General features: G+C 38.6%; 2 protein-coding genes across 2 annotated transcripts; one reads left to right on the plus strand and one right to left on the minus strand.

The window, feature by feature from the left end:
• Positions 1 to 9,357: 9,357 nt before the first annotated feature.
• Positions 9,358 to 11,851, plus strand: LOC148874944 (uncharacterized). The gene has a single exon (XM_088951588.1). The coding sequence runs from the start codon at positions 9,870 to 9,872 to the stop codon at positions 11,469 to 11,471; it is 1,602 nt and encodes a 533-aa protein (XP_088807714.1). The 5' UTR covers positions 9,358 to 9,869; the 3' UTR covers positions 11,472 to 11,851.
• Positions 11,852 to 16,393: 4,542 nt separating this feature from the next.
• LOC148874945 (C2H2 type zinc finger transcription factor family) lies at positions 16,394 to 19,000 on the minus strand. Its single transcript, XM_088963921.1, has 2 exons — positions 18,523 to 19,000; positions 16,394 to 18,376 (listed from the first exon to the last, which is right to left on the minus strand). The coding sequence occupies exon 2, from the start codon at positions 18,351 to 18,353 to the stop codon at positions 16,581 to 16,583; it is 1,773 nt and encodes a 590-aa protein (XP_088820047.1). The 5' UTR covers positions 18,354 to 18,376; positions 18,523 to 19,000; the 3' UTR covers positions 16,394 to 16,580.
• Positions 19,001 to 24,123: the final 5,123 nt, after the last annotated feature.

Here is a 24,123-nt window from a genome sequence, read left to right on the forward strand (position 1 = left end):
TTTATTGAATTGGATTGGACCTGGTCCATCCATAATAGATTTATATTGTATTGGTCAGATTCAACCAATATCCAGTCTATTGATAATATAAGAACACAAGTGTCAATGGACTAGGTTTGAGTTAGAACCAACCTAATTTAAACCAATTTGAACAGACAAAATGGTCAAGGCATTTAATTAGACTGGTCCAAAATGGACCAGAGTATTCATCACATTGGATTGAACCTGGTCCATCTGTAATGAACCCTATTTGACCGGATCGGATTTGACCAAATCCCGTCCAGTTGACACTCCTAAGATTCAGAGTTTAGCTTATACCAATGAGGTCATTGACTCATTCCCATCTTCGAACCACATGACTTTGCACGGAAACGCCTTGAGCCCCCAATCCTTCATAATTTTGAACAGAACTTGATGAGGGGTTTGGGATTCCCTAGAGAAGACCAGCTTGTTGCGGGCAACCCATAAGTTACAGACCAGATAGTTGGGGTTGCTAACTAACAATATATCTTAAAATCATATTTACTATATATAATTTACAATTCTATTTTAAGGTAGAAAAATAATTAAATTAGAGTAGGGAGTATAAGTGTCTCTGAACTATATTCGACTTGAGATAATGCAATGAATCACGGATTCAGAAATTCGTTTAATCCATTTTGAATTGCATCTCTAACTAACTGAATGCTAGGTGTCGTTTGGATGGACTTGTGTAAGAGCGTGCTCATAGTGTTGAAATTGTTTAACAACATATTTATAAAGGGAAAAGGGAAATTTAGGATTCAGTCCGTCTCAGGGGTTTTTATTAGGTTTTTGGGTTTTATTTACCAACAATTCCACTTATGTTTCACTATCCTCTTGAACTTTTGATTCATTTCCCCACCTGTCACTGTTCCACTGTACTAACGTTTATGGGTGGATTGAATAACAAATACCCCAAGGGAAAATCTATGATGACATGATATCGGAAAGATTTTGACCAATCACAATTCTCATGAATTTTAATGAAATCTTATACTTTTATGATGTTGGTTGATAAGTTGTAAGCTTTTCCCATATATTGACCACTAGACCTGGCAATTGGGATGGGTGGGTCAAGTTCGGGTTGGGTCAAGATACTTCTGGTTAATTTTAGGTCGGGTTGAATTTCGGGTTGGATTATTAAATGCTAGGCCCTAACCTTAAATGTTCGGGTTAGGGTTGACCCATGGGTCAATACAGGTCAGCCCAAAAAATAAATGAAATAAAAAAAATAAAGAAAAACTACATGAAAAAAGTCAAAATTAAAAGAATTAATCTTAAAATTCCAAATATAAAATAAATAAGCTTGAACATTTAACAATTTAAAGAATAAACAATAAAGACTAAAGACTAAATAGAAAAAATTAAAGAGTGGAAACTTCTAACCAATGTTTTTGAACTATTGTTGACCTTGACGGTCAGACCGTTCGGCCTAGAAACTATTTAGACAACCGGTTCGTTTCACCCCTAACCCGTTATTGGGTCAAAACCCATTGACTTTGTCAGAAAACTGCTGATCCGGGCGGTCGAACTGTTGACTCATTCGACCTAGTCAGTGGTTCGCAATATAAAGTTGGAGAGAGAACTCAGATGATTCTGATCTAAGATCCAGTATGAGACATGAACTCAGATCTAGGATTTAGCAAAAAGAAAAGAAGAAGAAGAAGAAGAAGAAGAAGAAGAAGAAGAAGACACGAACTCAGATCTCAAATCTGGGATCCAAGAACTCAGATCTCATATCTGTATTTGTTGTTGCTGCCTTGCCGGTGAGAATCCAATCATCCTCATCCTCTTCCTTCTTCCCTCCTCTCCTTCTCTCCTTCTTCTTTCTTTTTTTCTTTCTCAGACAACAATTTCCTTTCTCCTTTTGCTTTCTAGCTTTCCCAGCCGACATCTCTTATGAGGTTTACATATTAGGGAAAATCTCATATAAACATTAGTATACAAACCGTTCGACTTGGACAGTTGAACCGCTGACCTAGAAACCGGTAACTAGAACGGTTTGATTTCCGAGTTGTTTTTAAAACCTTGCTTCTAACAATGCATAAATAGTCTCAATTAGACTTGACAATCAGGTTAGCAGGTTGACTCATGACCCAACCCAACCCAATTTTTCTAGGTCAGGTCGGGTCGAGTCATTTTCACATTCAGGTAGCTACATATGAGACCCTAACCCTGTTTTTTCGGGTCGGGTTGGGTTGAGTTCGCATATTGGGTCAATTTTTTGCCAGGTCTATTGACCACAAGCACATTGCTAGCTAACATTTAGCAGTTGCACATTAGGTTGCATTTGGAAGCGACGTAAATCAAGGTCAGTTTTGTAGGCGTTTGGAATGAATGTGTAATTATGATCAACGTAAAACTTCACTCCGGTTCAGTTTTGCATGCGTTTGGATGGAGTGAAGTTTTACGTCAATAATCAATGTAAAACCTCATCAAGCATAAAGTTTTACATCGATAATCGATGTAAAAACTATATTAATTTTATCGATGTAAAATTTTACACTCTTCCACCCATCACGTTTTTCAAAAAGCAACAGTCACTTTCACGGTTCATTGTAAAACGTTATCAATGTATTTTTACACCGATGGCATTTTACACTAATTCCAAACACAGCCTTATCGAATACCTCTTGTACTTATATTGCCAGTGTTCGCAACGTGCAGCTGGATGAATGAGGCCAGCAGATCCCGAACTCCAATAGGATTAGAACGATAGATGGATTTAGAGGAGAGTTTGAAATTAATTACAATGGTGACGATGAAATAGTAAACATAATCAATCCAATCCATTAGGACATTAGGTGGTGGGATGCAAAGTTTTCGATCCGCCGTGAACCAGACGGTCGGACTGTTCAGCTTAGGACCGTGTTTGGATTAAGGGCCATCTGTTTGAAGCGGATGGTCGAACTATTAACCTGAAAATTGGTGGTTAGAATGGTTTTAGTTTCTGATCGTTTTTTAAAACATTAGTGGGATGTTTACTTGTATTTGGTGTGGGTCATGGTTTTCAAAACCGGACCGGAAAAACCGGAAACCGGTCAGGCGACCGGTTCTGATTTCCCCAAAATTGGGTTTTTGCCAAAAAGCGTTGATTTGGTGAGCAAACTGCTGAAGTGGGTGGTTGAACTGTTCGAACAGTTCAATGGTTTTGAATGTTTTATATATTTTTTTTAAATTTTTATTTTTTGTTAAAACGGGCTATTTGTTCAGTTCGAATAGTCGGACCATTCAACCCGGGAACCGGACCCCTGACCAGTTTGTTGTCCGGATCAATTTTAAAATCCTTGGTGTGGGTGTTACTGTTAGAACATTTACCAAATACCATTAAGGCCTCATTGGTTTTTTGGGAAGTGGGGACGACTAAATTAGTGTGGGCCCATGAATTTATTACTAGCATAAAACCTTGTCATTGGTTCCACAGTTGGCTGAACAGTCACGTTCAGCTAATTCGGATTACAAAAAAACAGACACTTATCCGAGAGTAATTTCCAAGAAATAATTGCCCAGGAAATCTGGTTTTAGAGAAAAATAAAACCAATCACATGATAGGTTCCCAGTTTTTTTGGTCTGACCTTCTGGTCTGATCCAATTTTGAAAATCATGGCCCGAATAGATGCATTTGCCCAAATAAATGATTTATTAAGATATAAATGTATAAGTGAAGCCTAAAAAAATAGAAACATTGTTGGTTTATGGGGAGGGGAAGCAGTAAGCAGGTGGAAGAAAAACAGTCTTCATTATTCTATTATTACACTTAGTAGTGTGAGAGAACCCAATTTCGTGTAAGAAGCTTTCTCTCACAAGTAGAGATTTGGTGGAAATTGGCGTCAAGCCACGACTATACCAGTAGTCTATTAGTCTAATAGTGCCATGCCAAATTCCTATGCCATCCACTAGCCACTAGCTTTCTTTTACTCAAACAAATGTCCTTTCTAAGATCATACTTATAGCATAAAGGCCGGACTACCAAATGAGATGAAAGATGGGAGGAAAAAGTGGGAGAAAGATTCTATCTATCTATCTGAAGGATATTTTTTCTTTTTTCTTTAATTTTCTTGAGTTAGAGAATAGGGCTAGTGAATCCCTTTCTGTTACCGTTGCAACACATCCGCGCATCTAAGGGTGTCAATGGACCAGTTTTGGATTGGTCCGTCCAGTTCAAAATCAATTTGTACGGATTGAATGGACCAACAAGACATTTTAGATTGGACCAATCCGGTTTAAAATATTTATTAGATTGAATTAAACCTGGTCCATTCGTAATAAATTTATATTGGATTGGGTTGGATTAAGCCACTATCTAGTCCATTGATATAAGATAAGCATGTATGCGTCAATGGACTGGGTTTGAGTTGAAATTAATCTAAATGAAAATGAATTTGAAGATTATACAGTCCAGACATTGAATTGAACCGGTCCAAATTAGTCCAAAACATTCATTGGATTGGATTGGACCTGGTCCATTTATAATGGACTCACATTGGACTGCATCAGTTTGGACCAAATCTAATCCAATTGACACCCCTACATGCATATTGTTGCCATTTGCTCTCTTGTCCCATCGGGCATTTGAGAGTTGGTGCAGAAATTGACCTCCTGGATCTTCTTAGGTGCAGCTGGTTCTAATGACGGCTCTTGGCGATAAAGCACTGCAATGGTTGGTGGTCCAATCTTGTGCGGTATAATGCCGTATTCATGCCCACACAGAATGCCAAATGTTGACCCGACAAGGGATTCATAGACGAAGCCTACCTTATGACCCCTTGTAAGGCAGGGCCACTTATTAATTTAAAACTGAGTTTGGAAGGAGTACAAATGCAAATATATAGAGTGCAAAACTTTATAATTTATATTATTTTATATGTATTCACGCTGTACATATTTGCATTGTACTCTTTCCAAACTGATACTAAGTATATTAATTAATATGGTCTAATGAGCTCACTCAGTTCCACAAAATAAAGGTTGTGTTTGGTATCATTGTCATTTTCAGGTTGAAATGTTTTGAGTAGTTTGGGAGTTGCAAATTTCAATGGTTGAAGGAGAAACTTGTTTGGTTAACACTTAATGTTTACAGTATCAACAGCAATGTTGACTAGGAATTTATAGTACATATCAACACCAATCACACTTCCAATTACTGTTATGCCAATCTAATTGACAAGAATTTTCTAGATAGGATTTCATCAGATTTTTTCTCCAATGCAACACCAATCACGTTGAAGTGTTGTATGATATATGATGCACTGTATCAATACATCACCATGCCACATCGGACAAAACGTTTTTTTATTATTTTGAGTTAAAGCAGCCTCAAGCAAATAAAAAATTACCATTGCAATTCAAAATGCAATGGTACCAAACATATCCAAAATCTTTATTTATCTATTTTATTTTTTAGCATAAATTATTGAAGCCTCCCTAAAGGTTTTAGTTTTTGCTAAAACCTCCATTGAACTTTGTTACATGGTTACAAGCGGACCCCCTTTTGTAAAAATCGATATCTATACTATATAGAAAAGTGTGAATGTAATGTAAAAATTTTTTGGACTAAAATTACCCTCTACCTCTTTGTTAAAGAAAGGGTATAAAAGCCATTTTATTATAACTTTAATACCAGATTTCGTGGCTACTAAAATGCCAATAATTGTATATTTATTTCATTTCTAATGGTAAGGTTGAAAATGTAACTTCAATTATTACTTCTCATCTCATTTAAGCCCCTCTCATTAAGTCTTATACTAGAATTATTAACTCCCATTTTCGTTTATTAAATTAGATATGTGTTAATATTTTTAACAATATAAGCCCATATATTTTAAAAATGACTCAAAAACAAAACCATTTTTAATCAATGGCTAAGCAATTCAATAATCCAAATCAAATTGATCAACCTATGAAATCATAGTTAGGTAATAACATTTTTAAAATAGAAGTAAATATAGAAACTTACCAAAAAACATAGAAAAAATTAGACACATTCATGATATTTTTATTAATCAAATTAAAAATAAGTGTAATAAATAATAACCATTTTTATTGGTAATGAAAATAAAATACATAATTTAGAACTGACCAAAAATAAAATTATTTTACTATTTGGAAAAGATTGATAGTTCAAATTTTGGGTCAAACATGTTAACATTTAATGTCATAGATAAATAATAAAAGTTAATAAAATATAAAATAAAAAAATAAAAAAACACATAAATTTTGCAAAAAAAAAAAGCATTTAGGCACATGTATAATATCATATATTTATTATATTAAATAAAAAGTAGGTGTAACATATTAAAATTATTTTTATACACAAAAATACAAAAAAAAAATTATAAAAAACTTGAGAAACCATTTATAATTCTATATTTACATTACTATTAAAAATATGAATAAGATTCCGGAACTTTCTTTTGACCAAAATACTCAATTTTGAGTTTAGTTCCTATTTAATTATGAGATTTAAATTGTAAATTGAACTATTAATTTTCACCTCATTCAATTCCCTCTATTTAAATCTTATATTTTTTGTTTTTGATAAATGAACAAAAAAGTGATACATTAAAAATATTAAATATTACAAAAGGAAGAATTTAACCAAGCAAGTAGGCCTATCAATGATACTTGAAACTTCACAATTTAATCTGATTATCACATATTTGGATGAGGTGTTTATGTAATTAGATTTGGATTTTCAATCCGCATCCGATTAATAATAAAAAACAAAAAAAAAATAAAAATACATAAAGTTTATAAAAAATTTTGGATACATTATTATTATTATTATTATCATCATTTAGAATTACAACATACAAAACACGTGCACAATTACTAGTCCTCTAAAAAGAGGCATGAACCTGACCAAATACCCATGGAATTAATTTTCACCAAAATGTTTATCTTTTATATTTTCTCTTCATATGAATTGTTAGCTCAAGCCCTTCCAATTTCTTTTCTAAAATTGATTTATTTCCCAAAATTTCCTTTCATGTCAATGGTTAAAGGTAAAACTACAATTTTAAATTCTCATTTTTATTGTTATTGTTTTTGTTTTGAAACCAACCTCAATAATAATTGTATGAATATTTTGGACATTTTCATGCCTCTTATGGGATTATCACAAAGAGGATCTACTTACATTACAATTACCAAACTTATGAAAGGCTTCAGCAACAACTACAAACCAAAAATGATTTACACCATTTTTTATCTACAACCTTACAGCCCAATAAGTACAGCACCATTACAATATTAATATGCACGTTTCCTTCCTTCCCCCTCCATATTCCTTATTTTGTTTGTTTTTTTTTTATTGATTTTGCTCTCTTTGGTACTTGCTAAATAAATAAATGAAAAAATGACTGAGATAGAATAACCCCTAGACCCATAGCTGATAACTCTCCATAGAACCCACAATCAATAATAACTCTCTACATCTGACAGTGAAAAGAAGTAAATATTATAATTAATACAAAATAAAGAAGAAAGAAAGAAACGACCAAACCATGTCGTGTCCGCGTGGGAGTGGGAGTGGGAGTAGGGGTTGGGAACTTGGAAATGAGTGGGCGAGTGGGGCGAGTGGGTGGGTGGTGGTGAATTTAATTAAAATTGGAATTAATTACCTTATTTAATATTTAGACAATAAATAGAAAACTGAAAACCCAAGACTTTCTGTTTTTGTCCAACGACTTACCTTTCGCCTTGAATTCCCATCCGTGCTGGCTATAACCTGGAGTTTTATTTATTTTTAATTAGAATCTTTATATAGAGAAGACAAAAAAAAAGGGTAAATTACGTATTAGTAATGTCTATTTTGGGGCCGTGGCAATTAGCTCCTAAATCTTTCAGATTTCAACGAATACCTTTCTCTGTTAAGTTGGGTGAATGAGAGTATAAGGTGTCGTTGGACAAGGTTTTTTGAAAGATTTGACATTTAAAAAACGTATTAGGCTCTTATATAAAGATTTTGAGTGTACAGGTCATTTGGCTGGAGGTGCATCTTTTTAGAGGAAAATAAGACAAAAAATGACAAAGGAGTAGGGGTGGGTTCGAGTCAAGCTGAACTATTTGGGCTCGACTCACTAAAGTAATACAAGGCTCGAACTCATTTCTAGCTTCACAAAATAAGCTCAAGTCAAGCTTTTCGTTTTTTTTTGGGGTAGAGTCTTTTAATGGTTAGATCTTCCCCCAACCAAGCAAGAAAAGAAGAAAACATGGGCTATTGGGCTTCTAAACAGCTCACAACCAGCACAGAAAGATGCACTAAACAAGGCCTAGTTAATTTATCAAAGTAACCACCCAAAAAATCCATAAAATGAAAATTGCAAAAAGAGAAAACCAAGAAGCTTCTAATAGGGCTGTTCATAAGATCGATCAAACCAACCAAATCAACCCAACTTGACTCAAGTTAGTTAATTTTCAACCATTTTTGGTCGGCTTTAATTCATACATTATGCTAACTCGAGAGGTTGGATCAATTTCGATTTGACGGTATGTAAATCAACCAAAACCAATCTGGTCTCACTATAGATATCTATTAATATTTTATATTTTAAATTTAATTTTTAATATGAAAATGTGAGAAAATTTTCATATTTCTTAATATAAAATATTTTATAATTTAAATTTAATTCTTTTAATAACACAACCAACGTTTTAAAAAACTATCCAAAAACATAACTGTTCTAGTCACCAGTTTCTTGGTTAATGGTGCGGCCGTCTAGTTCAAACAGACGACCAGTTCTGACAGCAAAATAAAAAAAAATGAAAAAAATAAAAAAAACCAAAACCATTGAATGGGTTGACGTTTTGACCGCTTGGGTAAATGGTTTTTTACCAGATTCCAGGTTTTGGATAAAACAAAACTAATTGTCTAGACGATTATTGAACCAAATGGTCTGATCATCCGGGTCAATTGTAGTTCAAAAACGTTGAACACAACTGCAATTTAATTTTTTAAATTGTCTTTTTTAACTGATCAATTAAAGAGATAAGATCCAAATTGGTCGGTTTTTACTAATGATCATTTTTACATAGCAAACACCCTACCCCAATCAGGTCAGTTTCGATGGACAAATAACTTTCAACAGAACCAAAACGGACCCGTGAACCCTTAACTTTTACGAAATCTTGTAATTACAACAAGTATAAAAGTTGAGGGTTAAATGTCAATACCCACAAAAACAAGGTAGTAATGCGTAATTTACGCAAAACAAGACCAACCACAAAAATCCCTTTTTCGTTGGAGATGGAGAGTGATTAGGGCACATCCTTTTTTTTTTGTTTTTTGTTTTTTGTTTTGATAGAAGCCTAAAGGCCGCGAAAGACCCAAAACATTCTCCAATTTTCAACGGAATAAGAGAAAAGGACAAATTAGGCAATCAAAAAATGAGAAGCCGAGAGAGAAATCACAGCAACGAAATAAGAGGCAAGCGCCGAAGATCGTCCCATACATTCATACAAGGAGAGAGAGAGAGAGAGAGAGAGAGAGAGGAATTTGAAGGAAGAAGGAAAGCTAAATGGTTGGGGTTGGTCCTATCCTATGGTAACCGATGCTCGCGATTCATCATCACCGCCTTAATTATCCACTTTACTTAATTTGGAAGGGACGGAACTTCCGATGAAGATCTCTCTCTCTCTCTCTCTCTCTCTCTCTCTCTCTCTGCATCTGCATGGTGACTCCTAGTCTCATCAGTCGTCTATCATGTCTTTGATTCTCCTTTCTCCTTTATAGAACAAGCCCAAATTCTTTCTTCCATTAGCCCAGATCTTCATCTTCCCACTTAACCAGCTGCTTCATTCCACCTTGCTCTTTTTTCCTTAATTTCGTGTTCTTTCCATTTCCTCTAATGGCTGATCAAAACCACTGGGGCAATTACTATCCATACGACCATCCATCTGGGGTCCGTGAATCATCATCGTCGTCGTCGTCAACATCGGAGGAGGAGAGATCGATTTCCGGTGATGGAATGTCCGTGAATAAATCTGGGATAAAGATCAAGCTCACGGTTGGAGATCAGAGCGTCCACCGTCAAAATTCTTCACTACCACTAGGTCTAGCATCAAAAGAAGATCGTATATGCAGGGTCTGCAACAAGGGATTTAGCTCCGGACGAGCTCTAGGAGGTCACATGAGAGTCCACGGTCAGGCACAAGTCCAGGCGGACGATCCTGCCAGAACCAATAATCAACCCCACTTCTCTAAACTCAAACCTCACGAGTCCATTAACAAGGATCAACCAAGCTATTCTTCTAATGGCGCAACAGCCGATCCAATGACCAAAACAACCTGTTCCATCTGTGGAAAGCACTTTCCCTCCATGAAGTCCTTGTTCGGTCACATGAGATGCCACCCCGAAAGACAATGGCGTGGTATTCGTCCTCCCCCTTCAACAACCACAGCACCCAAGAACAGCTCGTCCTCCACTGTGTCCGATGCCCTACCTCCTCCGAAGATGGATGATCAGGCCGATTCCGCTACTACGTCAGGTAGAACTACTTCAACTCTCGATCTCTGCCAGCTTTTTCCGAACTGGTCCGTCACTGCAAAGCGTGGTCGCAAGAGTCTCGCTTCTACTACTGTTGCTGCTGCTCCAGTTCCCGAGGCCGTCTATGGTCTACTGTCTCTTTCGATCAAGCGAAACCGCAGCGAACAAGCTGAGGCTGAGGCTGCGGACGCAACAGATTTACCTCCGTCGAAGAAGGGCAAAACCCATAGGCCAGCGATGAACGTGGACGCGAGAAGGGTTTACAGAGACGCGGCTGACGAAGAAGAGGAGGACCCGGATGCCAAGAGCTTCAGTTACATGTCTGAGATCTACAAGAATAAGAAGAAGAATAATCTTAGTATGATCAAAAAGAAGAAAATCAAGCTCGTAGACTTGGGAGCTGTTCAGGGTGGCAATCCGATCAATTACAAGGAGACACAAGAAAGGGTCCTCCTTGAAGGATATAAGTGCACCACATTCAACAAATCCTTCTCTACTCCCCAAGCTTTGGGTGGTCACAGATCCAACTATAAAGTAGGCAAGATCTGCCTCCCTATCCCCACCATCTTAGACCCGGAAGAATCATCTGGGTTTGCTGCAGAAAGCACCGCAGATGAAGAACAACATCGGCAGCAACCCGTGTTCGTGGTTCCTGTCAATCCGTCGACTAAAGTTTGCAGTTCATTGGAATTCCGTCCGATGGGAGTGAGAGCCATACATCGATGCAAGACTTGTGACAAGACGTTTTCCACTGGTCAGGCTCTTGAGGGGCATGAGAGATGTCACTCAGCGGCGACGGAGGCGGGCACAGTCGTGGAAGCTGCATCGAACTCAGTGGCATATGTACAGGAAGAAGAAGACGATAGTAATAGAATGGAAACTCGTAGGGTGTTGGATTTTGACCTTAATGAGCTGCCGGCGGTGGACGAAGAAGTTGTTCTGGAGTCTGTTCATAGTCTGTAAAAGGGAGCCCCAGACCCAGTCGTCTGCTTGTGCTTTGGTAATGGAATCACGTTCTACTGCTTGTGATTTTGAATCTTTGTTGGTCATGTCATTTAGTTAGCTGAGCTGATGAGCTCAGGTTGTTGTCACTCCATCCAGTGGCGATTGAATTGATGCAACAGTATTTTTTTATTCCCCTCCCTGATGGGTTATGCTCCTTTTTTCTTTCTTGACTAGACTAGACTTTTAGTTTGTGTTGTTCATGTAAATGCACTCTCTTTACTCTCAACAGCTGAATGAAGACAATGTACAGAAACAGATGTGTGTTCATTACTGTGTAGTGTGTTCATATTCAATCCATCAACCTTTTATGCTAGAGTATATATGAATTTTTTTTTTTTAAATATAGTTCTTAATCTTATATGCCAGCAGATGGATATTCAGGAAGAATGTTGTGTTCTGTTCTGTGTAGTTATTATTATTTTAATATCTTGAAACAAATTCTATTAAAGTATTGACGAGAGAGAGAGAGAGAGAGAGAGAGAGAGAGAGAGGACAAGTACCGGAGGGCAAAAAGTGAGATACTGAGATCTCTGAGGGAAAAGAATAGATTGGGGGGGGGGGGGGGGTGTAAACGAGAAATGACCACTCTTGAGAACTTTTTGCGGAAGGATCTCCATTAGTTTGATTATTACTTATCTTGAAAAAAAAGAAAATTGCTTCTGCAGTGTAGAAAGTAGAAAGTAGAAAGTTAAAAGTGTGCAAACTTTCCTCTTCCTCGTGAAGCCAAAAACCAAAAGGTGGATGGTCTCTCTTTCTCTCTCTTGGTGGTGGGTTATATCTTTTGTATAAAAGTTTGAGGTGCTTGCTTTCATTTCATGTGGGTCTTTTCTTGAACAGCTTCTCAAATCCGTGCTCCCCAGAACCAGAAGGCCAGAAAGCAATTTCGGGCTTTGGGCCTCAATTTTGTGATTTTGTCCTACTCAAGCCTAAAAATCAACGGTAAGTACGGAAACATCCGATGCAGAATTCTGAATTCCAGCCCCCTACTATAAACCACATCTGCATTCCCCTGTATTATGAGGCTATACAATTCTGATTTGGGCTGATTGATCATTCTCCCAAAAATCAAAACATGCGAACAAAAAAAATGACGACGATACGGGTGTGTGGGCATGACAGTGACCTGCAAATTCTGCTAACTTATTTGGCTTGGTCTAGTTTCAATTCCCAGACCAAGTCAAACAAATAATTTCACTGCCGCTGTATTTCTTTCAAACACTTGATACACACATTAACTAAAAACGAAAAAGAAATAAACAGCTGGAGTGAGTGACAGAACTAATTAAACCAGGAATTAGCTTCTTGTTGTTGAACGTTGAATGCTTCAAGTGAATTCGAATTTGTTTCAATTTGGAGAATGGGAATGTTGTAGATAATAATCCAGTATTTTATAATGGAAACAACGTAAGGAAGGCAGCGTAATAGGTGATTATTGATTCTGAAATCTGAACCATATACTATAATGGAGATCCCTAAAGTGCCAACTGAACTGTCTTCTTGACAAATTCTCGTGACCCCTTTGAAAGCAACGCTTATACATTCGGGTTATTTGACTTTGCATCCATTCCCACCTTCCTCACGCTATATGCTTTACTCTCGGTGGAAGTGGCGGCACTGCATATTTATTCAAGTTCCTACAGCCCAAAGGTTTGGTTGGGTTCATTTAAATTTTACGTTCATCTTAAATTTTGGCTATCAAAAAACCTTGTCAAAATATTACATTTGTATGTGGTTCCCTTCACTTGTTTGAGTATGGTCAAGCAAAGAATCTAGCACAGTACATGATAAGTAGGTATGGAGTTCAGGCCCCACAACATCTCACGGTGCATCCCTGTTTTGTATTGGAAACATCTCCTCATGATGATATCATCGGGTCTGATAGTATCTTCAGGAGATGTTTCCAATACACGGCAGAAATGCACTGTGGGACAATGTGGGGCACAGATGTTTCCAATACAGGTAGGTATGAGCCAATAGCTAAGTAGGCAAAATATATTCTTGTTATGTAAACGCCGCACTTATTGCTTTGTAATGTTGCATCAAATAACACCAAGGCCTTATTGTAAATATATTTATTCATTTTACCTATAAAAAGTTATTATTAAATAGGATAATTTTGTTTATAGACAACTTTTCTCTCTGAAAAAATTATTTATTTATTTGGAAAGTATATATGACTTACCCAGATAAGTGATACCTAAAATAATTCATTTAACGTAGGGGAAGGGGGAGGGGGGAGTGTAGAAAATGCAAGCCTAGTGCGTAGAGTTGAACCAATATGAAAAGCTCGATCATAACCAACACACATTTACGTTTGTACAGTATTCCAGCCCCATCTTCATCAAGGATGATCAAGATGTTTTGCAATACTCAATCGTGTCTTTCTCCCTAAATCAAAAAGGAGTGGCCTTTAGTTTTAATTGCAGGAGAAAGATGTTTTGCAATACTTAACATGTGAAATTTAGGAAGCCTTTGATAATTAACACCCTTTCAAAGACAAAGCCTTCTGGGTTTTATACGACTGATATATAAATACATGCCAGTAATTAATTACCTGTTGTTTTGGTGCGTATGTAATTAATTAATGGGTTTAAGTTTAAGGTGACTTTGACAAGTTTGGAATACTGATCAATTGGTCTTTTTCCATTTGATAACCAAAAGCTGGAAAGACTAGAAAATGGATGTGCTAATTGAAAGATCCGAAAAGATCGACAATGTGGAATTTCATAAAACTTCAGGTAGAACTTTCTAGTCTTTCCATGTGATAAATATATCAAATAGCTTCTAAACAAATTTTTAAAAACCTGATAGACTGAACCACTTGCAAACAATTTTCATCTTTACAGATAGGACTCCAAAAACTCAATATGTCTTTGAAAGATTTCTGGGTCACTAAAACGCCTGAAAAATATCCCTCAACTCTACCTATATTTTTATAAGCTAGTAAGCTTTGTTTTGAAGAATGGTCATGTCAAATGTTCACATTGTGTTAGGATTAGAAGATAGGGATTACTATAATTATTAATGCGTCCTTGTCCTTTGGGCAACCCATTGATATCTTCCGGCCGGTTCCATCCAGTATTATAAGAAAAATTGGAGGTTACTCCAAACTCTAAAAGATTTAGTTTTCTTTGAAATTGAACAACAAAACTAGTAATAATTAAACAAGTCTAGCCACAGTAAGCACTTAGAAGATTAAGCTCAAGTTGGCAGAATTTATAAGCCATAATCATCAAACTGTTTATGTTGTGTTGAAGTTGAACAGCTCCCATGGCTTGGCTAGGGGGATCTGGATTCTGAAAAGGTTTTTGCACAAAAAGGCCGAACCTAGCCACCCCACGGGCTACGTCCATCCCTTCCCTTTTTTGTCCGTTTTGTTCATTGTTCTCTTTCTGGCTTCTGCTCCTCCTGGGCCTCCTGTATTGCAGAATTCTCGTTTCATTCATTCAACACCAACTACCCAAGCGAGACCGAGGTCACCACATAATGTAGGGTAGCCCTACACAAGACGAGGTAATAAGGGTACCCCTTATTGATAAATTAAAAGACGATGCAACAAAATCTGGTCCGTTTGGAGAGCTGGGAGGGGTGCGAACGGAAAAAAAAAAAAAAAAAAAAAACTGGATGTGGACCAAACCCTTTTGAATTTTGAACAAAGTCACCGCTCTCACACTAGACACAACACAACCCTCCATCTTGGTTGTCGTAGAAAATAAACATGTTCCAGTTCCAAAGATGTAAGAAGCAGCTTTGATTGAAAACCTTCATTTGAAACTAGAAATTTCAATTCCACCATTGAATGAATGATGAGCGGGCCAGAACTCACATGGGTTTAATCAGCGTGCATGACTCAGACTCATCATCCCTTGTGGTCATTGCTGCTTTAGAATAACTAGGAAAATAACCAACTCTACATTATCAGATTTGGCAGCTGCAAGTTAACTCAGAAATTAAGGAACTGAAATTTTAAACTTCTCCCAAAACCCATTAATAATGGGAATAAAGAAATAGTAAGAATAATAAATGAAATGATGAGCTAACCAAATGTTCAAAGTAAACATTCAAAACCAAACAGAATTGCCATCCTCAATCACTGGCAGCTCATTGAGGTCAAAATCCCAACATCTTACGAATTTCTGGATCTGTGATTCATTGGATTTTCGATCTCTGGTCGAATTTAGTTCAAGAGACACTTATACCCCCTACCCTAATTTAGTTTTCTAACTTACTTAAAATAGAATAGAACCGTAAAATATATAGTGAATATGTTCTAAACTAAGACATATTAATTAACAACCCCAACAATCTATCTATCTGTAGTTCAGAGACTTTGTTATAATCTTATATCAGAAATAACAAGGGTAGTAGTGGGTCATCAGCGTTGGAGTAGAACTTCTGCCCAGTATACATAATTCAAGTGGAGCTCCATGGATCTCGTAACCACATGATATCACTGCTGTACATTGTGAACATCTTCGGTATTTACAATTCATGGAGAGATGTTCCCATTTCTCAATCTACAACTGTAGTGTCCTGTGGGTAAAATTTTGTGGATAGGAAATTTGGATTCTTCTTTGATATAATGACAAATTGTAAGAAGATGTGGGTCTTGGCGCAATGGTCAGATAAAATGACATTGTTCCATTGGGACCTAAGTGATTAGGGTGAGGATGCCCAGATATAATTCAAGTGTGAGGATGCCCAATATTTGAATAGTTGATGGGGAATGGAGTGGCTTGGAGGATTCACAGCCCAGAAGAGTTAGATAGATTTGGTGAAGGACAAGATCAATTAAGTCGGACATGTTACTTATTTTCTATGAATCATCATTTTCAATTTCATGGATATATGCCATAAAAAAAAAAGGGTTGAGTTGAGAATGAAATCTGAACAGCAAACGAGTGCATAAGAAAATAAATACATAAAACATCAGTAAGTACGTAGTAACACCTCTATATAATGCAATAATAAACAAAAAAGAATGAAGTTGTATCTACACAAAAATGAATATTTTAGAATAGACTATTTATATATCTAAATAGAAAGCAAGTATGTGACAAATTAAGTTCATCTCTTTCCCCAATCACACGAGTGATCCATTAGAAAATTTCCATCATAGACCGACTCGGGAATCTCTTCATCCTCAACCACTGGCAGCTCATTGAGGTCAAAGTCGAACATCTTACGACCCATCTTCTTATTGTCTTGTTCCGGTGATGCCACCGAGCTGCTGCTGCAAGGAGCTGCAACGGCTGGGCTTATCCAGTGGCACCTTTTATGCCCTCCAAGAGCCTGACCTGTTGCAAACTTCTTGTTGCATATCTTACACTGATGCATGGTTATCACCGTCGACCTTGACTCCTCCACCTCAGTCATCTCAGGTGGTGCTGGTGGTGGTGAGCTGTCGACTTGAGTCTGACTCAAGGCAGCCCCAAGTAATTGCTGCTCTTCCTCGGCCGCCGAGGCATCTGCTGCAAATTCAGAGTAGTCTTCGGTGTCTGCAACGAGCAGAAACTTGTTGCCTTTGTTGTGGCTTGATCTGTGGCCACCCAGAGCTTGGTGAGTAGAGAAGGATTTATTGCAGGTGGTGCACTTGTACCTGCTGCCACAATATACCACTGGCATCGGACTGACACTTTGAACAGTTTCCAAGTCCTTAAGCTTTATTGTCTTCATCTTCTTCTTCTTATGCTTATGCCTGTGGGCTCCTGATATGTGAGTGAACTGGTGTTTCTCCTCCTCCTCCTCTTCATCCTCACAGTTGTCGTTTGATTCTTCCCCAAACCCATCTCTATATTCCCAACTGGAGTTCACGCTCAACGAGTCAGGACCAACATCATTCTCGGGTTCGTCCTTTCTGCACATGGGTAGTCCTCTTTCATTAAGTTTCATCTTCTTAGATAACAAATCTCTCTCTTCCAGCTGCGATTCTTCTTTAATTTTCCGCTTTAAGGTGTTCAAACTCAAATTTTTAGTAACACGGTTCACATCTTCTGTCTTGACCTTCTTCTTTGACGAAGAATCTCTATCTAGAGCCTCGATTATTCCATGGCCGCTTTGCTTGTTGGATAGGGCTAAGAGATCATAAGCAGCATCGGATAGGGGAGGATCGATGCTTCTAGTCTGAACCAGACTTTTCCGGCCTCTCTTTGCAGTCAGGGACCAGCTCCGAAGAGACTGTGCAAGATCAAGAGTTAAATATTCGGTTTCAGTAGTTGTGATGGTAGTAGTAGCAGCAGAATCTATCTGATCGTCCACCTTTGGAGGAGCCACGGCATCGGACACCGTCGACGACGAGCTGTTCTTGATTGTCGCTGATGGGGGAGGACGAATTCCTCTCCATTCTCTGTCAGGGTGGCATCTCATGTGACCAAACAAGGATTTCATGGAGGGGAAGCTCTTCCCACAAAGCAAACAGGTTGTACTGTTAGAGTTGACGTTTGATCGATGGAGGAGCTGATGATCCTTGAGCTGCTTGGAGTTGTGGAGGTTCTTTGTGACAGGACCAACACCAAAACCACCGTCCTGCTCCTGAGCATGAACTCTCATATGACCTCCCAAAGCTCGTCCCGAGCTGAAAGATTTGTTGCAGACCTTACAAACTCGCTTTTCCTTTACTGAGCTCTGATCGTGGTCGCTTTCCTCTCCGCTGTATTGGTTGCTGGTTCCAACTTTTAGCTTGATCCGTAGGCCGGATTTCTTGGTTAGTTCTTCAGAATCCTCAAAACCCGATTTCTCCATTGATGATGAGCCTGGCCCTGATGATTCTTCTTGCTCTTGGAGCAATACGCGTTGGTTTCGAATCCGATTCCAGCTCTTATGATTATTTTCATCATCCATCTCAGGAAGCGAAGAACAAGAAACTGTGAACACAAAATAGAATGGTTTCAATGAGAAGATATATAACAGCTAATTTGAAGGTTTCCCGATCTATGCCGATCAAAAGAGAGCATGAGCTGACACGATCTCAGAAAGGAAAAACCAGTTACAACATCAAACTATCCAATACCCAGTTGAAAATTCAGCTCCACTGATCGATGCAGAGAAGAGAACCAAAGGAAGAAAACCAAAAACCCTTTTAAAGATCAAGGAATAATAAACACCAAAAAGACTGAAACCCAGTCGAGAAAACTCCCCCACGAGAACCCAATTAAGCAAAAGCTCACATCACGACCTTGAAACTTCTTCCCTTAATCAGAAGATTGACTACCACGTTCTTCGTCCTTTCCTTTTCCTTTCTCAACTCTACTTTCTATTTTTCTTTTTCTTTCTTGAAATTTAATTTAATTGGGTAATTTAATTATCTCCGGCTCTGATAATAACCAACCTAAGCAAAAGAATGAGAGAAATTCCGAATTTTCTGAAAATTTGACACTTTAATTTTGGATATACATTAAAAGTCTATAACCGCGAATCTCTCTCTGTGAATGCCCATTAAAGAGGTAAGCATTTAATGAAATCTGTGACCCCCAAAAGGAGAAAATTTCACAAAAACTGAAACCCTTCAGTTTTCAAATCCATGTTTATCTTCACCATTAATTAAATTAATTAATTAAATGTTATTACTTCACCACCCACTCACCTCATAAACCATAATCCCTTCCACTTCTCCCACACCTTCACCCTCACCCTCACCCACACGGTTTCCTCATCTTCTATGTTTTTACGATTGTACCCTTTGTCAGTACAGCAAAGCAAAGGGAAGTCAGGTCAGAAAAAGGAAATAAGGGTCGGTTCCACAGGAAAAGGATACAAGGAAACGTATCTGTTAAGATTCCAATTGAGTTGTGGTGAGTAGTGAGTTTAAATGCAGCCTTTTTTTTTTCTCTGAGATTTTGTCCTTTGGCTGTGGACTCGAAGAAATTCATTTTGTCTGTCTTCCGTTATGATCCTGACCGTCCATTTGATGGAAAGACGACGACCTGGGCAATCCATATCCATACCATTCCCCAACTTAATATTTCGTGGGTTTTAATATTTCGTGGGCCATTCGGGGGTTTTAATATTTCGTGGTTCAAGTTAATCCGTTTGATTTTGATAGGGTGATGCAACCATTGGCGAAAAACATTGTATTATTATTGCTGATATTCCCGGTGTGTGGTTGGATGAATATGGTCAGTGGTGAATACAGATGACACCCAATACACCATCATTTATTTCACTGTCAAAGTAGACCTTTTGGGGATTAAAAAGCTTACGTAAGTTACAAGGCAACTTTACATACATCCAGTAATAGTACTGTTTCCATTCCCCAACTTTATTTTATTTTTCTTTTTGGTCAGGTGGACGTGAGCTGAAATGGCTGAACTGAATGACCTGTTCAGATCTGCTGCCAATAATCACTACCAACACTATCCCAACAAATCATAGCGACGTCTTCACGCTCGCTGAGATATGCATGTGGGGCGCTCCGTTGTCGGGTGCTGATGTGATCTCCTCTCTATAAATGACACGAATTACAAGAGACATATTCCCTACTGGCTGCAACGAATTGTTGGGACAGTATTTGGGAGCTTGTATTGGTAGTGGGTTCCTATAATTCTGCTTTTTCTTTTAATAAATAAGTTGGGAAGGAGGAATATTTTTTAGGTAATAAAGTTATTAAGGAGGTTGTGTAGAAAAATAAAAGGTTATAAAAGAGGTTATGAGATCCTTGATGGCTGGAGCTGTAATGGGGTTAGTTAATAAGTGGAATATTAATGTATCCAACACTTTATAAAAGAGAAGCAATAAGTTATTCAGTTCAGTTACTTCAGCCCTTATCAAACAACCTCGATTCTTTCTTTTATTTTTTTTTCTCTATCAAGGTTTTAAATACCTATAAGTACGATATGCCAATAGGGGTGTATCGGGATTTGAGCAGTATCGGTCTTTTTTTTTTTTTTTTCAAAACTGATTCAAGGGGGGCCGATTTAAAGCTCCTCCACCCCTTGAACCGGTTAAAACCCCGATACATTTTCTGTAAGGGCATAATAGAATGCTCCCAATAGGATACTGATGAGGGCAGATTTGGCCCTCCAGTAAAATTGTGACACGTGGCCGAAAACGGTTACATCAATTGGCGCCGTCTGTGGGAACCCGCTACAAAAAGCTAAGTTCTCATCTTGCCAAAACTAAGTCCTCACTTTTTAGAAATTGAAACTATCGCTATATAGTTTACATTTTTTATGAACTCAGAGACTATGCAGGGAGCTAACGGACTAAGTAGCTCTACCAACCTTACTTTCAATTCAGATAATGCCACATCAGTCCTCTCCGCAAGGTCCCCCCTACAAAGATGAGCTCTTCGTGGCTTCTGCGGAAGTTGGCGGCCAACTGACTACATAGGCGCCCTTACCGGTCGAGCCTTCCAAGGCTCCCGTGTGAGCTGGCAACCTAAAGTTAGTGGTGTTGCCCCCGAAGGTTGAGCCCCTAGTAGCTTCTTGTAGGAGTAGGTGACCGGCATTACGAAGCTGATGCAGGCCAAGCCTATGGGCCACCTCACTACTTAAGACTCGGTTGCCTCTCCGACACGGGCAAAAGTAAAAAAAGAGTAGACTACGAGTCACTCCCAAAAGCCTACGGGCCACATTACTGCTTAAGACCCGGTCACCTCTCCGGCACGGGCAAAAGTAAAAAAAGAGTAGACTACGAGTCGCTCCCAAAAGCCTACGGGCCACATTACTGCTTAAGACCCGGTCGCCTCTCCGGCACGGGCAAAAGTCAAAAAAGAGTAGACTACGAGTCGCTCCCAAAAGCCTACGGGCCACATTACTGCTTAAGACCCGGTCACCTCTCCGGCACAGGCAAGAGTAAAAAAAGAGTAGACTACGAGTCGCTCCCAAAAGCCTACGGGCCACATTACTGCTTAAGACCCGGTCACCTCTCCAGCACGGGCAAAAGTAAAAAAAGAGTAGACTACGAGTCGCTCCCAAAAGCCTACGAGCCACATTACTGCTTAAGACCCGGTCGCCTCTCCGGCACGGGCAAAAGTCAAAAAAGAGTAGACTACGAGTCGCTCCCAAAAGCCTACGGGCCACATTACTGCTTAAGACCCGGTCACCTCTCCGGCACAGGCAAGAGTAAAAAAAGAGTAGACTACGAGTCGCTCCCAAAAGCCTACGGGCCACATTACTGCTTAAGACCCGGTCACCTCTCCGGCACGGGCAAAAGTCAAAAAAGAGTAGACTACGAGTCGCTCCCAAAAGCCTACGGGCCACATTACTGCTTAAGACCCGGTCACCTCTCCGGCACGGGCAAGAGTAAAAAAAGAGTAGACTACGAGTCACTCCCAAAACCCTACGGGCCACATTACTGCTTAAGACCCAGTCACCTCTCCGGCACGGGCAAAAGTAAAAAAAGAGTAGACTACGAGTCACTCCCAAAAGCCTACGGGCCACATTACTGCTTAAGACCCGGTCGCCTCTCCGACACGGGCAAAAGTCAAAAAAGAGTAGACTACGAGTCGCTCCCAAAAGCCTACGGGCCACATTACTGCTTAAGACCCGGTCACCTCTCCGGCACGGGCAAGAGTCAAAAAAGAGTAGACTACGAGTCGCTCCCAAAAGCCTACGGGCCACATTACTGCTTAAGACCCGGTCGCCTCTCCGGCACGGGCAAGAGTCAAAAAAGAGTAGACTACGAGTCGCTCCCAAAAGCCTACGGGCCACATTACTGCTTAAGACCCGGTCACCTCTCCGGCACGGGCAAAAGTAAAAAAAGAGTAGACTACGAGTCGCTCCCAAAAGCCTACGGGCCACATTACTGCTTAAGACCCGATCGCCTTTCCGGCACGGGCAAAAGTCAAAAAAGAGTAGACTACGAGTCGCTCCCAAAAGCCTACGGGCCACATTACTGCTCAAGACTCGGTCGCCTCTCCGGCACGGGCAAAGTCAAAAAAAGAATAGACTACGAGTCGCTCCTAAAGCCTACGGGCCATACTAGTAATTGGATCAGCACTTACTAGCTCATCGACTTACGGGCCAAAAGAAATCTACTCCCTTCGCTGAATTACTATCAACTCGAGAGTGGGGGGCTATTGATGAGGGCAGATTTGGCCCTCCAGTAAAATTGTGACACGTGGCCGAAAACGGTTACATCAGATATGTATCAGCCAAAACGTGTCGATACTTTAAACCTTAGATAGGAATGTGGGAAGAATTTATAGGTAGGAGATCCGAACCCATAATGCATGGATAGGGTCTAATTATATCAACATCTGATTCGGATCCCAATTTGAAATCTAAAACGTTGGACTTGGATTTATCCTGAGTTAATCCTCATCCATCTTATTATGTTTAAAATAGAAAAAAATTAAAAAAAATGCTTTTAACTTATATATAGTATATAAATATAAAATATTAAATTTATTAATTATAAAGTTCATATAATTACATATAATATCTACACACAAACATAATTATACTACAAATTCTAACATCTAAATGTAGGGTAGTTGATTTGAAAGCCAAATCAGACTCAGACTTCAAAAATCCTTTGACAACCCCTAATCATAACCAATCAACAGGTATCAAAACTAAAAGTGGTAAGCAATTAGGTGGTATTTATCAAAATTCAGAGAGTCCGCAACAGTTTTGAGTCAAACATCGCCATGAATGGTTGACACTTATTATGAGTTTATTTTCCATTTAATACTGGTTTATTGTTGTTATTACTGGGTGCTGGGTGTGAAAGAGCCAAGAGGGATTTGCGGAAAAGAGAGAATTGAAATTAATCAAGGGATTCAACGTTGAATTGGGCGTTTTACATGCAACTGAACTGTGGTATGTGTGGGGACAGGGAAGCAGTGGCACTGCCTGGTTGCTTGCTTGGTTTACACATACTCTTCACAACTTAGACTGGAACCAATTGGGTTGAGAAAATAATGTGCTTTCTTCTTAAACTAAAACTGGGTTGGTCAAGTCTACGTAACATTTTCACAGGTAGTACAATTTTACTCTGGTGAGTCATTAGAATCAAATCAATCAACCAACCAACCACACTGAAATGAATTTTGGGTTACTACACTCTCAGTCTTTGGTGTTTGAAAGATTAACAGATCAACTCAACCTCTCTCTAAGGAGGTCTTGGAAGAGGTTAGAGGACTCACAAACCCATGAACAAAGATTTATTGTTTAGACTTTAACACACTGTGTAATATTAAAAGGCATTAACTATTTAGGTTTTGGTGGAAATTCAAAAAGCTTTTAGCACACACAAAACCATAAATGAACATGGATTTATAGTTTAGACTTCAACACATACACACACACAAAACCATAAATGAAATGGAGAAATTTCATCAAAAAGCTTTTTGGTGGAATGAGTCTCATAATAGGAAAAATATGAAGTGGGATTCTTGGAATAAACTTTGTACTCCCAAGACAGAAGGAGGGTTAGCATTTAAAGACTTAAAACTTTATGGGTCCAAGTTATGCAAATTAAAGTAAGCATCTCTCAAATAATGAAAGAATTCCAGGAAGGTTTCTAGGTCAGCTTCTCCTCTTTGGAGGAATGGAGGGCACATCCTCCCATCTTTGGGAGTCCAAATTCATTCTCAATCCAATCTTAGGATTTGGGATTTTGCTTCGATTCAAATGCAGGATTTTTTTTCTTTTTTATCTCTAATTGG

Source organism: Nelumbo lutea, chromosome 1 (genome assembly GCF_056320005.1).
Source record: "Nelumbo lutea isolate HS-2025 chromosome 1, American lotus-T2T, whole genome shotgun sequence".
In the NCBI taxonomy this organism is placed as follows: Eukaryota; Viridiplantae; Streptophyta; class Magnoliopsida; order Proteales; family Nelumbonaceae; genus Nelumbo; species Nelumbo lutea.

Coding starts and splice junctions, on each gene's coding strand:
- LOC148874945 (XM_088963921.1), bottom strand. CDS start 18,353: ATGGATGATGAAAATAATCATAAGAGCTGGAATCGGATTCGAAACCAA.
- LOC148874944 (XM_088951588.1), top strand. CDS start 9,870: ATGGCTGATCAAAACCACTGGGGCAATTACTATCCATACGACCATCCA.